The 17,155-nt window shown below is 46.3% G+C and overlaps 1 protein-coding gene across 10 annotated transcripts in view; it reads left to right on the top strand.

Moving 5' to 3' along the window:
• Nucleotides 1–17,155, top strand: part of Apbb2 (amyloid beta precursor protein binding family B member 2) — a 326,097-nt gene that overhangs the window by 231,247 nt on the left and 77,695 nt on the right. For 7 of the 10 annotated variants that reach the window (XM_085836739.1, XM_021162011.3, XM_029477232.2 and 4 more), the window contains 3 exons: nt 4,407–4,469; nt 4,883–4,968; nt 5,054–5,114. In XM_085836739.1, coding sequence (XP_085692865.1) covers nt 4,407–4,469; nt 4,883–4,968; nt 5,054–5,114 — 210 coding nt within the window. The remainder of the gene's footprint in view (nt 1–4,406; nt 4,470–4,882; nt 4,969–5,053; nt 5,115–17,155) is intronic. The other 3 variants (XM_021162015.3, XM_029477235.2, XM_021162014.3) reach the window with 1 other exon arrangement.

Genomic DNA, 17,155 nt, shown 5'->3' with positions numbered 1-17,155 from the left:
TCTGACATGCAGGTATATATGCAGATAGAGCCTAAATAAATAAAGAAATCTTTCCAAAGAAAGTATACTCTTTCTCCTTTGAACACCCCTTATAGTAGTATGATCTGGGGCCTGTTAATCGTTTTCTAGAGTTCCTCAGAGATTTGTGACCCATTTCTTTATCAAGCATAACTTCTGATATAGCGCGCATGAATTTCATTCGTTGTTTGCTGAGTGGAGAGGACACCCATGCTTATAACAGTTGATGCCATCAGTTGACTTCTGGAAGCATCAGAATCAACTGGAGCCTCGGTCCCCTCCCAACTTTAGACAACCAGTTGTCCACTGTGGTCCCCACCCAACTCTAGACTACCAGTTGTCCACTGTGGTCCAAGGAGCTCGTTTCATAGCACAGCTGTCTTAGTCGGGGTTTCTATTCCTACACAACACATCATGGCCAAGAAGCAAGTTGGGGAGGAAAGGGTTTATTCAGCTTACACTTCCACACTGCTGTTCATCACCAAAGGAGGTCAGGACTGGAACTCAAGCAGGTCAGAAACTTGGAGGCAGGAGCTGATGCAGAGGCCATGGAGGGATGTTACTTACTGGTTTGCTTTCTTATAGATCCCAAGACTACCAGCCCAGGGATGGCACCACCCACAATGGGCCCTACCCACTTGATCACTAGTTGAGAAAATGCCTTACAGTTGGATCTCATGGAGGCATTTCCTCAAGGGAAGCTCCTTTCTCTGGGATAACTCCAGCTTGTGTCAAGTTGACACACAAAACCAACCAATACAACAGCCTCTACCAGTCTGTTTTGGTGTTTGGTTTTGTTTTGTTTATGGTTTTTATTTGTTTGTTTGTTTTAACGTCTTTGGATTATTCTCGTGTAGTAATTGACAGTTCCATACAGTAGTGCCCCTTGTCTTCTGGGGCTACCCTTAGCCTCTGTGTAAACTCGCAGCTAGGTCTGAACCTTGGTACCAGAAGAGCTATTCAGTTACTAATGGGAGAGAAGTGTACACAGTATGGAAATGCAGGGCAAGAGGATAATTCATTTCCTAGATGAGACAGTGCAGATTGGTACAAAATGACCTCATGATATTCAGGATGACAATTTTAAAGTTGTAAATAGCTTGGTAATATAATTTTCCATTTAATATTTTTAGGCCATGAGTGACTTAAAACAAAAGAAGCCAAAACCATAGTTACATAGGAGAGCTATTAGGTATGCCCTTTCAAATCGTGTTACATCCACTAGAAACCTAGAGAGTATTTTTAAAAGAAGGAAGACATTATCTCCACACAGGTGTCTACAGCGTAGTTCACAGGTCTCTTGCCCTGCCCAGTTCTTTGATATTTCAGAATTCCAGTGTCCCATCTTCTTTGCCATTTTCCCAAAGCCATGTGTAGCAAGCCTTGATAAAATGGGGTTGAAAAGTGTAATTTGAGATTTATTATTACTCAACTTTTTTTTTCCACATGAGAACAAAAAGTAGACAACCAGGGCACTTCCACCCCTAGCACACCTCCCACCAGCCAGGCCGTGTGCTAATATCAACCCACTCCTTCACCTCACCATGCCACCTGCCCTGTCTAAGGGGGTTGGGGGGGACTCATCGCTGTACTGAGCCATGAGGTTGGAGCTGGGGTGTAGCCCTGGCTTTCTATAGCTGTGCTGGCTTCAGAACTTCTGAGGTGCACACAGGTGTGATGACAGCCCCCACCATGGTCACAGGAAACATGCAGGTGCTTTCCCACCGGGGTCTATCACGTGCTTCACCCTCTGGTCTCCAACTGCGCTTTACAGAGCTCTCTGCTCTAGTGAGGTTCAAGTTCCAAACACAGAGCACCACCGTGATTTGTAATGAGCAGAAATGTGTTGCCTCTCTAGGTTGGGAGGTCCGGGTTTGAGGAGCTGCTGCTTCTGGGAGCCCAGTGCTCTCCTACCTTCTGAGAAAAGAGGGGACACAAGAATAAAAGGACAAACTTTCAAGAGTGAGCACATTGGTAGTTAGCACTAGTCCATCCAGGAGGACCTCACCACCTCCCTTAGTCCCCATCCCGTCCCCAACACTGCTGCACTTGGGAATGCTTCCCACACAGGTTTTTGAGAGGACACATTCTAGCCATAGCATCCCATGAAGATAGCTCCCTCAGAAGGACTTTCCAGCCCATTAGAATCCATCCTCACGAACCCCCTGCTGGCTTTGTTGAAGAAGACTTTTTTCCAGCAGAAGGTCATTGCTCCGTGATTTGCAGAGTTGTATTCCAAGGTCTCCCACCGCCACCAAGGGAAATTAAGATGAAATTCCTCAGTCGTCCAGGACACACACAAGTGGCTCTCCCTAGCGGGCCCCACCCTTACACAGCCCCTGCTTGGTGCAGCAGGTCTGGAAGGGTAGGCACTGTGTTCCCAGCACTGGGTCAGTGGCTCAGTATATAGTGTGGGAACCAGGGCTCTCTGCAGCTTTCCCCTAACTGAGATTGACCATCATAGTTCAATGGATGGTCAATGGTTCACCCTAAACATGGCCTTGGCAGGACCAGGAGAGGGCAATCCCAGCTACAACTCTGGCCCTGGACATCTCTTGACCACGCCAGAATTTAGCTACTCTGCCTAGAAGATTGCCAGGCAGGTGACTGCTTCTGGACGACGCTCTCTGTCCATTCCTCGCCTCTCAGCCTGTCTCTGTGTCACTTCTTGCCAGAAACATATGGCTCGCCTGCTGTTTCTTTTTTTCCTGCCTCCTCTTTGTCTCTACCATAACTTTCCATGCTGCACACTACAGACCACAGCAACTGTAGTCTGTGTCTGTGCAGAGCCAAAAAAAAAAAAAAAAAAAATTGTCAGGAGGGTTTTTTGGTTTTGTTTTGTTTTTAATTTTTATTACTTACTAGAGCTGGATTGTAGCTCAGGGGCAGAGTGCTTGGCTGGCATGCTCAAGGCTTTGGGTTCAAGTCCCAGCATCACAAAATTAAATAAATCGATGTATTAAATAGCTAAATATAGAAAAAAAAGTCACTTCTTAACTAAAAATAATTAAATGACTATACTCCGTTGTTCTTAAAATTAAAGAAATTAAAGACCACATGTTACATCTTCCTTTCATAAGACAATAATGTATGATGGGAACAGATGCAAAGACCACCCACAACCAAACATTAGGTAGAGCTCGGGTACCCCGTGAAAGTGGCAGAGGAAGGATGTTATTCTCTGTTCTTCTAGTCATTAGGGGAGATTATTTTTCCAAATCAACGTGGCGATCTGAATACTTAGTAGTATGGGTTCAGAGCACCACGCCTCAAAAGAAAGCCTTTGTGTTGACCGAATGGCAGCTCATCCAACCTGCCAGCTCTGCAGTTGGTCAGCACACCATTCCTCGGGCGGGGTGGGCCGATTGGCGGGGAGGGCTGATTGGCCTGACTTTGCCTGATTTGCTCTCAGTGAAAACCTCAGCAGCCTGACTGTGAGTTCTGGGTCACCATTCTCCACGCATTTTCAGTGTACTTCAGTTGAGAAGTGACTCAGTCAGAAACTTCCCACTGTTGATGTTTCATAGGAGGAGAGATTTGCAGAGCAAATCAGTTTCGTTCGGTCCCGTAAGTCTATAGAAAATATTTGCACATTCCCTTGGCACACTAGGAGAAAGACGTTTTCTCATTGTCGAAGGGAGTGGGGAAAGAGCTGCTTCCCCGAGGAGAGTCATCGCGAGAGCTCTCCCAGTGCGACAAGGCTCTGTGCTGTGGTCTGTAACCATTTAGGAAATCACCGCCTTGCCAGGTGTGAACTCTGGACAGACTTGCGTGGCACAGAAGTAGCATTTCATGAATCGGTAGTTTGCATTAGATTGTGGGAGGCTGTTTTTCATTAAGTGGAATAGATTCCATCAGAAGGCTGATGTCAGCCTGTGCTCCTGACTAAGCCTCTGTCCCTGTCGTTCCCTTGCCCCCTTGACGTAACAATAACTTGACCCCCAGATTTTGTGCTCTTAGATATGAGCATCCCCCTGTTTCCAAGCCAGCATACTGACATCCCTAATCCCACTTCCATCTAGAAAACCTGCGTGTGGCCAGGGAGGTGGGTGCCTGTGGAACTGTGTAGACTGAGGACTATGAAGGTATATGGTTTGCTTCCAGGCCCACACGTAGGATATAACTGCACTGCGGTCTAACTCTGTTGAGCCGCTTACTCTGGTAGATAAGGCCCCGGCCTGGTCAGATAATGATGTATCTTAGAGAGGGCTCGCTGATAAGTTACCGTTAGATTTAATCTGTTCCCTAACCCGTCCTGTGAATATCAATGCTAACAACAGTGTCTTGTGTTTTTTCCCCCCTTGTGTTTTCTTTTCTTTTCTTTTTCTTTTTTTTTTTTAAATCGATGTGCTTTTTTTTTTTTTCTATGTGAATAATTACATGTCTAGAAACAGCCATGGAGTGATTTTGCTGTTCTGAATGGGGGAAAGATTAATAGTGACATTTGGAAGGCAAGTATATTGTCAGATTTTAGATCATTTAATATTTTTTGTTCCTTTCTGCATGGCGGCTGTTGCTTCTTTTTCTTCTTTGTGAATGTCACACGTTCTGCAGGGGCCGAGTGGCAAGTCTTCCAGACCAGCCGCTCACACTCACGTCATCTATTTTTATTTACTTCTTTATTTACTGATGTCTCCCATTGTGAGTGGCTTCAAGCTGGTGTGCCCCAGGTCCCCTGTTCTCTTGTAAGAGCCGGAGCTTGTGAGCCACACCATCACCCAGCAGCCTTTGCATGCCATTTTCTGCCTAAGCTCGTTCACGCCCCACTCTCCGCCTCTTGCTGGGGACTTTCTCTCCCCTTTGGTATTTGAGGCTGGGTAATGGGCCTCTCCGCTGTACCTTAACAGAATCTGTTTCCCTCTAGGATTTGCACGCAGCCACAGTTAACCCAGACCCCAGTTTAAAAGAGTTTGAAGGAGCAACGCTACGCTATGCATCCTTGAAACTCAGGTAGGAGGGTATGCCCAAAGGGATGGCTTCTGCATCCAGTCTTTGCAACAGAATTCTAAGACCAGTTTTATGTTCTTCTTCCTAGAAACGCCCCTCATGGTGATGACGATGATTCTTGTAGTATCAACAGTGACCCAGAAGCCAAGGTTTGTAAGAAAGCAACCAGCTTGTATTCTCACAGCAGAGTAATGGCTTTGGCTAATTGTCCCACCCCCTTTTAAAGAAACCATCAGCCCTGAGCCAATTACTAAGTAACCATCAGTGTTGAGCTGTTACTAAGTAACAGCTTTCTAAGTAACAGCTTTCTCTCTTTGTTATTCGCTCTGACACTTTCTTTAAGAGAACCCCTCTTACAGTTTTGGTTCTGAGGTATTTGTGTAATCATCACTAGGACCTGCATCTTTTTGTTCAGTGTACTAAGTTGGGTTTGAAGTTTGATCCCTTCCCTGGACTAGCAAGGTGCAGTGCAAAACTCTCACCATGCTGGGCAGTGGGCAGCGGGCAGCGGGCAGCGGGCAGGGGCGGTAGCTCTCAGTCAGCTCAGAGAGGGAAAGGGGGTAACAGCCGAAGTATGCTGCGCTGCCCCGCCATGGGGTTCTGTGTGTTAAAGGATGAAAGGCACATTCTCGTTCTCATCCACATGGTTATTGCCATATCATCCACATTGATGACTATTAGGGGGAATGGGGCATGTCCTTAAGAGGGCTGAATCAGAAACTTGAAAAGACACCTGTAAACTTCAAAATATTCCTGTTCCACCCTCCATCCAGAAGGTTCCTCATGACGTAAAAACTCATTATGAGAAGAAAGGGGGGGCGGGCTCTTCGGTACCTTTATATTAGTCACATTGGCCTTTCTATTTCTTTCTCTCTCTTTTAAAAAATATTTATTTATTTCATGTATGTGAGTACACTGTAGCTGTCTTCAGACACACCAGAAGAGGGCATCAGATCCCATTACAGATGGTTGTGAGCCACCATGTGGTTTCTGGGAATTGAACAGAGGACCTCTGGAAGAGCAGTCAGTGCTCTTAACCGCTGAACCCCAGCCTTCCCATTTCTTATATAGCCTGTGTAACTACTTTTCTTATGTTTTGAGAAACAATCCATGCATTGTTGATGAGGCACCAGCCTTTTGAGGGGTGAGATCCTAGAGGCTTTCCTTCCAATGACCCGTTCCTCATACTGAGCTGTTTGGTCTGTCTCTCACGGTTTCCGTGGTGCAGATGAGGACACTGAGGACCAGGAAGGTATAAATGCCTCTTGAGTGTGAGCACGTAGAGTGACTACCAGAAAGTTCTCAAGCAGAAGTCTTTTAGGGGCCACCACCAAATTCTGTGATCAGCGTCCTCAGCCACATTCTGGGTAGATAACAGAGGAGTTTGTGTCTTGCCAGTGGTATAGCATTCTCCTTTAGAAGCACGGGGCACAATACATAGATATTATTCATTGCAAGTGAACTAGTGGAGCATTGGGATGGTGTGACCTTTGCTTGAAATAGTGCTGAACTCCAAGCTCTTGGAGTGGATTGGACACACACACACACACAGGAACAAGCACATACACTTGAAAAAAATATTTAACTCCATCTTATATAGTCTATAAGGAATGATTGATTATCCAAAAGATCACTATGAAAATGTCTCCCTGGGTCTGGAGAGGTGGCTCAGTGACTTACTGCTTTTCCAAAGGACCTGAGTTTGATTTCCAGTAGCTAACAAATGCCTATAACTCCAGTTGCCAGGGACCTGATGCTCTGACATCTATGGGCACACCTAAGCAAGAAGCAAATACTCTCTCACAGACATAAATTTAAGTTAAAAAATAATTTTACATATATAAAGCTTGCAAGCTAGGAAGATAAGAATAATTGGCCGGGTGGTGGAGATGCCTGCCTTTGATGTGGTGCACCCCTTCAATCCCAGCACTGGGGAAGCAGAGGTGGGTGTGGATCTCTGCATTCAAGGCCACCCTGGTCTACAAAGTGAGTTCCAGGATAGCCAGAGTCACACAGAGAAACCCTGTGTTGAAAAAAAAAAAATAAGCTAGACATCTTTGAAATCCCACTTATCTTCAATGAATCTTGAAGATCAGTTGCCCGCTGAACCCTGTACACAGAGATGGTAGCGTGCACACAAGCACACACATGGCCACACGTGCACAATCCCCCAAAAGGGCAGAGTATATTTATAACTCATAAACGGTTTTGAGCCTTCCTATTGTTTCAGACATTAAATATGTTTTATGATCGGTGGTGATCTGTGTGTGGGCTCATATGTAATTCTTACACCTATTATTTTGAAATCATTATGGGTTCACGGAAAAGATTCCCAGCTTCAGTCCCCACATGCCCTTCACACTGCTTCAGTTAATATTTTTTTTTTTTAAAGATTTATTTATTATATGTAAGTACACTGTAGCTGTCTTCAGACACTCCAGAAGAGGGCACCAGATCTCGTTACGGATGGTTGTGAGCCACCATGTGGTTGCTAGGAGTTGAACTCTGGACCTTCGAAAGAGCAGTCGGGTGCTCTTACCCACTGAGCCATCTCACCAGCCCCTTCAGTTAATATTAACATCTTTGTAATTATAGCACCCTTAAGCAGTCAGTCTCTCACTAATATCCTTCCTCTACCCTGACATCCAAGGGTTCTCTGTGCAGGTAAAGAGTGCTTTGGAAGTTATTTCATATATCCCTGTGAGTAGCTCTCAGGTTTGTCCGTGTTAGTTTCATCATTGCCACCCTTTGTTGCTGTTTAATTAGCAGCAGCATCCTCCAACCCTCATTTAGGCAGTGGGACCATCGGGCTTGTTCAAAACACTACAGAGCAGAGATGCAGCTTCCTCAAAAGGTATGACTGTTTTCCCTTTCCAATTACTGCTCTGGCAGAGGTTGCTAAAACCAGCATTGCCAGGTCAAAGGCCATCAGTCTAATGGCTCTGTCACTTACTGTGAAATGGCTTTCGATAAGCCTACGGTAACATACAGCCCTATATTACAGTCAGTAATATTATAGACCCCGTTTCTCACCCACATCCCAGGTCACCCCAGGCTTTGCCAGTTTTTTTATTTATTTGTCTTAGTTTTATAGCATTCGAACTATTACTTTCTAGTGTTACATTTCTCATCTCCCTTCAGCTCCCTGCCTCCCTCCCTTCCTGTGTTAGAGATTCAGCACACAGTCGCAAACATGCCAAGTGTGCACTCCGCTAGTGGGGCATTTCTTATGGAATGATTAAAGCTCTTAGGTAATCATTTCTTTCTGATATTCAGGTTTTCTTATACTGTCCCCTCTCTGTTCTTGGATATAATCCACAAAGCCACTTAGGTTTCATCCCTAGAGGTTTCTATACATGAAGAACTGTCTGCCATGATGCTCTTAAATAACTCTTTCCAATTATTTCTTTCTCTCTCCAGTGACTTTTATCAGAGAAGAAAGTGTTTTAAATACCCCTCCACACCTAGGCCTTTCACAGATAGTGACGGAATGACTCCTTGTACTTTGGTGGCCCGGTAGGAAGCCCTAACAGACCTCAATACGCAGCCTGCCCTGTGCCCGCCTGTTCTGCTTTCTTGCTGTGAAACCGGAGTTTAGTCCCTCCATGGTGCATTGCTCTCACCAAGTGCATTATCACCACCACAATAAAATCAAATTGGAGGAAAATATGTAATAAAAATATTAAAAATCAAAAAAAAAATCAAATTGGAGAAAAGTTAATGCTTTGAAAAATAACACGCCAATTCTTTCCCATCCTTTGTTGTTAACTGCTCAGGTTTCTGTAGAGGGGATTTTGTGCCACCTGCTGGAAAATATTGGGAATTATGCCTTTAGAGAAAATGGCTACATTTCCTTCAGAATCATTGAATTTAAATTTTAAGTGGCTTTAAAGATTTTTTTTTTTAAAGTGAGTTCTAGGGTTCTACAGTGAGTGGCAAAGACAGAATTTAATGTGGGTCTCCCGAGCCTCCAGCCACCAGATGCTACTATCTCTGTAGCTTATACCAAATCATTTTTTGTGGCATTTGTGAGGAGTAGCTTTGGGGGCATTGGTCTTTGAACTCAAAAGAAAGGACACATGATTGTGTTGTCGGAAGCATCCAATCCTTTGGGTCTCAGATTCCTCGTCTGTGAGATGAGCACGCCTCATATTAGAAACCCTGTCTGATTCTGAGGAGTTATAAGATTGCCTATGAAATGGAGCAGCCCTAATCCACAGCAACTAGAGATGAATTGGTTATGTCTAGAAAGGGATGCTATAGTCCTGGCTGCCCTTTCACGGGCCCTACACTCTGCTCATGGACTTGTCCCGCAAATGCATGAGTTCCTCACACTATAGATGAGAAAGCGATGCTTAGAATAGCTCGAATGGCCCATCTCATCTCACAGTGTGCTCATCTGGTAGCTGGTGGAAATAAGAAGTCTTCAACCCTGTGCACATGACTCCCAAACCTTAGCGGCGGGTCAGACCCTCTTGTTCCAAGCCACTGTTTCCCCAGGCTTAAGGTCGCTTTGGCTGTCTATCTAGATGGGGTTAAGGTAGCAGAGTTGCCAAGGGCGGGTGTGAGTTCTGGAACTGGGAGCTCATTGCCTATAGATGGATTCTTCTGGACTCCTGTGGCCCAGTGCTTTGTGGCATGCTGGCCTTGGCAAGGTTGGTATGATCGTCACACTGCTGAGGACAAAGGCTCACACTGATGAGTCCAGGAGCCACACAGATGCAGATGCAACAGGCCTACAGAGAACACTGAGTAGGTGACACTGTTGGGTTTGAAACTTATATCAAAATAAGACATGATTTTGTGGTGTCTTCTGCAGGGACAACAGCATAGTCCGTCACTGCAGTACTTCCCATTGCTTATGTCCGTTGGCAGTTAGTGCCTGGTCTGCTCAGCCATTTTCTTATCCAGGCACTGGATCTTATGAGGGCTTTTCTTGTTCTGTTCTTGCTACACCCTGCCCCACATGGAGAAAGGAAGGAAGGAGTGAGGCTAGTCGGGGCTGGGTATGCTTGACAGCAGAACTCTCCAACAAACGGGATAGCAGCGCGAGGTTCTAATATTCCTCTTGAGATTTATTTATCAGAGCCTTCCCTTGGTTCCTATTAGCATAAATTTCCATGAAGTAATTCTATTAGCTAGCACTTCACTAGATTAACCCTAAGAGATAAACAGGAAATCGCAGGGAGTGTCTTCTCTCATTCAGATCTGTTTCTGATCTGCAGCAAATCCACTTCCATGCCTTCGCATTTCTGTGGGATGTTTTAGCTGCGTGTAGTAGTCCGTGCCATTGAAGACGACTTTGTTTTCTTCAGAAATTCTGAACTATGAGAAACTCTTGGGTTTGATTTGCATGGTTGATTCATTCTCTGGGTGGGGGAGAAAAAGAAAGAAAGAAAACATTTGTAAAATGATTAATGCCAGGGGAGCAAACATACTTAGCAGTCAGTGTGATGGTTAAGACATAGACTCTGGCTGGACCTGGCCCAAGCAAGATTTGCTGCTTCTTATTTGCTGTGTGGCTTTGGGATCTTGTCCTCTGTGTTACATAATAAACTGCTCCAGAACTTGGTAACTGGAAACAGTTTCATTTTCCTCACTACTTGGAGTTTGGGAGTTTGTGCAGAATTCAGCCACACAGCAGTGCAGTTCCTCTGTGATCCACTAGTAGGCAGCAGGACCTGGAAGATCTGCATCTAGAGCAGCCCTTCCCCGGACTCATCCTCCAGGGCCCACTCTGTGTTGCTTGGGCTTTTAGCAGTCGAGTTCACTGGGCAGGAAAGACAGGAAGCCAAAGCTACCAGGTGAGAGCAGGCTTTTCTTGGAAATGGTACCACCATCTTCTATTAGTCAAAACAGAACGCGACTAATTCAAGAGGTAGAGAAATGGACTCTTGAGAGCTGAGCAAGGTCACACAGTACAGGAAGTGTATGCTGGAAAGCTTTATTGCAGCCAGTTCTGAGAGAGAGAGAGACCATCCCCGGCATCAGCCATTCAAAGAGAATGCCCTTTGTCAAGGGGAGTGCGTATCTGCGTGACTCAGTCAAGAAGCCAGGCCCTGAACCACCAGCAAATGTGCCAAGTCCTGGGATAAAGCCACTGAGGCATGGCTTCAGGGTGGGAATTCATGGAGGTAATAGTAAGATCTTTTCTCGTCCCTAGGAAGGAAGAGTCCAGTGTTCTGCTTGGGTGTAGTTGGCCACAGAATACCAAGGCACAAAGCCTGACTGTCCAGCCTAACCCTGCATGGTCTGGTCCACCTCCCCCACCCTCACTCCCAACTCCCCCAGCCCACAGCAGTGCTGACGTGTGCATCATTGGCTAGAACTTATTCCCCTCTCAGCCCAGGGGACAGAGTTTTGTATTTCTAAAGCTGTTTCCTCGCCTTTATTTGCCAACATGGCTGAGCATAATACTGAAGTCCTGGCAGAAGCCCAGCTTCTTTCCCCCCAGTTAATTTCTGGTCACTTGTCCAAGTGAGTCACCGGGGAACCGGCTGCTGTGAGCAAGTCTCTGAATTTTAAAGGATGCTGCTGGGACAAGAGATGTCATTATCAACAATTAGTGGCTGGGCCTGGTGGCAGATGCCCTGAATAAGGCTAACTAAAAGACAGGCAAGTCTTTCCCTCTTCCCTGAAGGAGCTCTGTAGGAGTCAGAGTGAGTCATAGCTGTTAACAGTGCATGGGTGGCTATGCAGAGAGTGGACCAGCAGGTGCTCGAACCTGGCCTCATAGGATTCTGGGAAGGAACTTTGGGTGATGGACACTCTGAGACATTCACAGCCTGCTTAGATACAAAAGTAATTCACTCGTCCAGCAGGGCTGGGCTCTTCAGGGAGGGTCTCCAGAATGCAGATGTCTTTCCATAGCTCCCCACAAAAGATGCAACATGTCTCCAGCTTTGTTCTCTCAGGCTGGTTGCCAGGTAACGGTGTTTTAGTCGTAATGAAGACATTTCTTGTTTATTTGCAGTTAATAAATTGATGGTTCTTTTATAGGACAAGGGGAATGAGTCCATTGCCAGGCTGTTTCTACCTAAGCCATTTCTCCTTCTCTACAGCCCCACACTCCTATTTAAAAGGTCCTGAGTCTGAGGCCCTTCAGCCCAGCCGTGAAGAACAGGGCCTCAACTCTCCCTCTGCCTCCAGCTCAGAAGTCTGTAAGGAGATCATATCGGCAGCTGGCTGGCTTCTATAATTTCCACCTCTGTACTGGCACCAGGAGTGAGGGCTTTCAGCTATTGTCTGCAGCAGCTGGCCACTGGGCATTTGCTTATTCAATGGCAAGTGTGTATACGTTGGCATGTGACCTGTCAGGCTCAGGAGGAAAGCCTGGTGCTATGTAAGAAGCCATAATGGCATCATTTCTCAGTGACTGGGTTAGGGATTCGATCTGAGGTGTCCCCGACAGGCCCATGTTTTTCTCCATTTGTGGGAGAGTGTGGAATGAGCTAAGTATGACCGCTGTTACCACCGTCCATGATGGTAGGCTGAGGGGGTCTTTGGGAGGCGAAGCCCGCCTGGTGGACGTAGGTCAGGACCTGCCTGTGATGGTTGCAGCCTAGTCCTCGGTTCCCACCCTGTTCTTTCTGCTTCCTGTTGGCCCTGTGAGGAGTGCCTGCCACATGCTCTCTCAGCCATATACTCCCTCCCCCAAGCACTGAAGTCTCTGAACCCACAGGCCAAAATAAACTTCTTAAGTTATTTGTGTTAGGTACGGTGGTCACAGCAGGCCAAAAGTAGCTGCTATAGACAGTTACCATGCAGCTGGAATTAACCAAGAGATCTGTTCACAAAACTCAAACACTGATATTTCAGTTGACTTTAAGAGACCCTTAGGTCCGTTATTCTCAGCCTGTGGGTCACCTAACACCACCAGGGGGAAAAAAAAACAAAAAACTAAAAATAGATATTTACATTACGATTCAGAACAGTAGCAAAATTATAGTTATAGAATAGCAACAAAAATAACTTTATGGTTGGGGTCACCACAACCTGAGGAACTGTATTAAAGGGTGGCAGCATCAGGAAGGTTGAGAACCACTGCCTTAGATGAAAGACTTCTTTATTAAAAACATGGCCGGCCATTGAGCCAACAGATTCCTAAACAGATCTCAAGGTAAACCTTGCTTCACCTCCCCACTGCTCTTGGCACAGCCATGAGTCTCGCCTGCTTTGCTTTCCCATAAGCCCAAGAGGTGCATTCTCTCAGTTACAGCCACAGGGACCCAGGCAGTCTGGTTGCTGAGCCATAGCACATCCGCTGTCCTTTCTCTTACACAAGTGCAGGCTTGTCCTTAAAGCGCTTGCTTGGTTTACTCCTCTGATTCTCTCGGGGATTGTAGTGGTGGGTGTTCTACACTGTAGGCCCAAGTTCCCTTGTGTACATAAGTCAGTCTTAGAGATTCAGAGGAAGCCAGGTGGAATGGTACACACCTACAATCCCCTTAAACGCTAGAGCAGAGGCAGGATTGCCGCATACGTAGTCTATATAGAAAATTCTAGGCAAACTAGGACTATATGGTGATATTCTGTTGCCAGAGGGTGGGGATGGGTTTATGTGTGTGTGGCTGTCTTACTCAAGAAGACAGCAAGAGGGGCAGGGGAAATACAGGCAGGATTTCTATACTGTCTAAGAGAAAGGAAGGTGAAGTAGGAGCTGGAATATCTAAGTTCTAGCCCCCGTCTGATTGGCTTACGGCACTCTGTGTGACTACGAGCAAGATGTTTAACTTCTTGAGCCTTCTCCAGCTTTCTCATCTATAAGATGAAGTGACACTGATCTTAACCTGGAGATGTCACAGCATTAGCATGGAGACCGATAGGCTATGTCTAGAAACAACATAAAATAGTACTATCTCCTGAGTCCTTCCTAGAAAATAGGCAGTTGTAACAGTTCCCAACAGTTTTGCCATTTGTGTCTGTTAGCTGTCTGAGCTATTATGAGGATAAAGTCCCCTGGAGGTATTGTGAGGCTGAGTCTAGTGCTGTGGCTGGCCAGTCTCTGCCATCTCTAAGGTGTCACAAACACAAAGTCTCTGAGCCTGAGCTGATGGTTTAAGCAGTTAGAATTTTACCATGTGACTTAAGAATACAGGAAACAGCATGGATGGGAGGGAGACGTGGTTTACACTGGCTTTAGTGAAAACGGAGGAAGGACTTGGTATACACCAGTTGCACACCAAGTTCTAATCCTCCACACAGTCAGGAGTCTGTGGTGATGGGTAAAGAATCTCCTGCATGTTAATGGTCCTGGCTGTCTGCTGGTGTGATGCAGCAAGCCTTCGAGCAGTGTTTGGCTGGCTACATTTACAGTGTCTGCGTGTGAGAGAGTGTTCACTTTCCATAGAGTAGATTACCCTCCCCTCCCCGTCCCTTACGTTGAAGCTCACTCCTTAAAACATCATCAATCCAGAGTCTCTGAGTGGTGCAGCAGGCGTGGGGAAGAGATGCCCACATTCAAAACACAGACACTCATTTTCTGGGGCCTCCTATTCAAAGCTGAGCTGAGCCTCCAAAGGTCTGGTGGGGAAGATTTTGGTCTTAACACAGTGGCTTTAGACTGGGGGGTTGAAATTGGGATTGTTGTTGATTTGTTATTTTGGGGTGCTGGGGATCGCCTTTGGTCATTCTGGGTAAATGCTTTACCACTGAACTCTATATTGGCTTTAAAAAAAAAAATCAAAGTTCTTCATAAATACCAATACTGTGAATGGTCCTAATATCGCCCGGCTGTGCACTCCTGGCTTTACAGTCTTCCTCGGCATTGACAATGATCCAGGGTGACAAGAACTGCCCAAGATGAGGGATTGTGGTCAACTCTGGCCTGCCACCATCAACAACATTAAAACACGCTTTCTGCTGACGAAACAGGCTGTGATAAATAATGAAGCACTTAGAAGACATTTTCCCCCAAGCTTTGGTTTGTTTTTGTAACTTTATAAAATGTCAACCTTAAAGGCAGACCAACATGGAGGCTGAGGCATTTAGCTGGCACATGAGCACGTTTGTGCATCATGCACAAAGGCCACCCTACTCCTCTGAACTTCATAATGAACCTCTCTCTCTTTGAAAGGCACACGTGTGCACACATGTTCATGTAGAATCAGCACTGTGTTTGTGTGCATGTGTGTGTGCATGCGTGTGTGTGCGCTCATGCACATATGTGGCCAGCGTTTTAGGTCTGTCTGTCTGTCTGTCTGTCTGTTCATTTTTCTGAGCATAGCCAGTGCTTTGGAACTATCCTTAGCTGGAGAGACAGTAGATGAAACGAGTCTTTGGCCACTTAAGTAGACCTGTGTAAAGGTAACTCAGCTAACTCTAGGCATATTGCCCTGTTCATATGTTGGTTGGTGGTTTAGTCCCAGGGAACTTTGGGGGTACTGGTTGATTCATATTGTTGTTCCTCCTATGGAGCTGCAAACCCCTTCAACTCCTTGGGTCCTTTCTCTAACTCCTCCCTTGGATACCTGTAGCCTCTTTTATCACTTGTATATATCCTATCTTCCTCTCCTTGGAGCAGATAGTCTCCACAAAGTGATTTGGGAATTGAGGTAGGTCAGCAGGCCATGGTGGTATACGCCTATAACTCAGCAGTTTGGAGGCAGAGGCAGGGGGATTGCAAGTCTCAGGCTAGCCTGGGTGGTACAACAAGACCCTGCAGATAGGGGAGGGGAGAGGGAAGGAAGGAAAAAAGGAGAAGGGAAGAAGGAGGGGCTACTGAGATAGCCATAGCAATGAGCTCTGAGAGATGAAAACCTAGATTCAGATACTGACCCGTTGCCACCATTGGTACAGGGAAGTCCCCTGGGAGAGCTAAGCTGCCATCCTGGTTTTATGCCACACCCGTAGTCCTTCCCTCCTATCTGGGTTGTGGTTGTGGTGGTTGTTGTTGCAGAGTTCGGCATTTCTGCTGCTCAGATTCTCCCTGTAATCCCAACCCCACTTACTTGAGACCCCATGGAGGTGGCCAGCCTGGTTGTCATTTTCTCCACACTCATTCAAACGCCATAAGGTACCCGTGTCACACTCCCCTGGGGAGGTTTATCCTACCCATCTCCACTCCCCTTACAGGATTTATGTCATCTCATTTTTCCTGATGCTTTTTCTCTGGACACTTCTCATTGGAAGAAAAAATGAGCAGCTATCAATTCCTGGCTACGTCAGTTAACGAAGTGCTGTGGAGACCCTGTCCTCCACTGACGTGCGGGGTGGCTGTAAATGATAGCAAGAGAATTAGTGAGAATAGGGAGATGCCGCCACTCACCTATCTGAATAGGCTATGAGACCTTGGCCAGGTCCTTTGTCTTGATGGGCCCCGTTGATCAAGCAAAGAGTATACAAGGGTCTTGAGTTTAGCGCTGAAAACAAGGTTATGAGGATTAGCTGAGGTTAACTCAGTGTAGACTCCAAGAATGGGAGCTACTGAGTGAATGCTGGATAATGGTTCAGAGAACTGGAGAGATGGGTCAGAGAAGGCCGCCAGTGGATAGATCCACCCTAGGCCCACTCAGCAGGCAGAATTACCATATCCAACATGGTAGTAACAAGTTATAGCCAATACTACATAGTAGACGCTACTCTAACACACAAGCTCTACAAATGTCAGCAGCATGGCCTGACGCAGGGATGTGGTGCTACATAGCCTGTGCGCTATGTAAACTAATAAAGAGTTCACCTTTAAAAAAAAAAAGCACAACTCTTGATTGTGTTAATTATGCGTATGCTTGGGAAGATGTAGTTGGTGTGGGTACCAGCCAGAGGACAGCACGAGTTGGCTCTTCTGTAGCATGGATCAAGCTCCCTCGTCTTCGTAGGCATGGGACGGGACTGAGGCTGGAATCATCTTGGTGAGAGGTTGGTGCTGACAAGGATGCCTTTCAGGGCAGCCTTCCACCCCTCACTGCCCTGCCGTGCCCGTCACTCACAAAGCAGATGCCCACGCTTCTTAGTGGCAGCCCTGGCAGCGCTCTCGGGACTCTGGTTTACTCGGCTGTGAAATGAGACGGTCAGGTTCCGGGATCCCCAGAGCCCCGTGTTCAAGGCTCCATGCTGTGGTTAAATGGTTTTTCTGAGTGAGTGGAGAGTAGCTCGCTTGGAGTCAGCTTTGAGGACTAAATGGCTCGTAAGTGCACCTTGGGGCTGGGAATAGCCGTGCTTTTAATTGAGGTCTTTATAGGTCTTCACATGC

This window comes from Mus caroli, unplaced genomic scaffold (genome assembly GCF_978045245.1).
Source record: "Mus caroli unplaced genomic scaffold, Mus_caroli_1 scaffold_4, whole genome shotgun sequence".
Classification (NCBI taxonomy): domain Eukaryota; kingdom Metazoa; phylum Chordata; class Mammalia; order Rodentia; family Muridae; genus Mus; species Mus caroli.
Note: the sequence above shows the minus strand (reverse complement) of the source record. Positions and strands in the feature narration are given on the sequence as shown.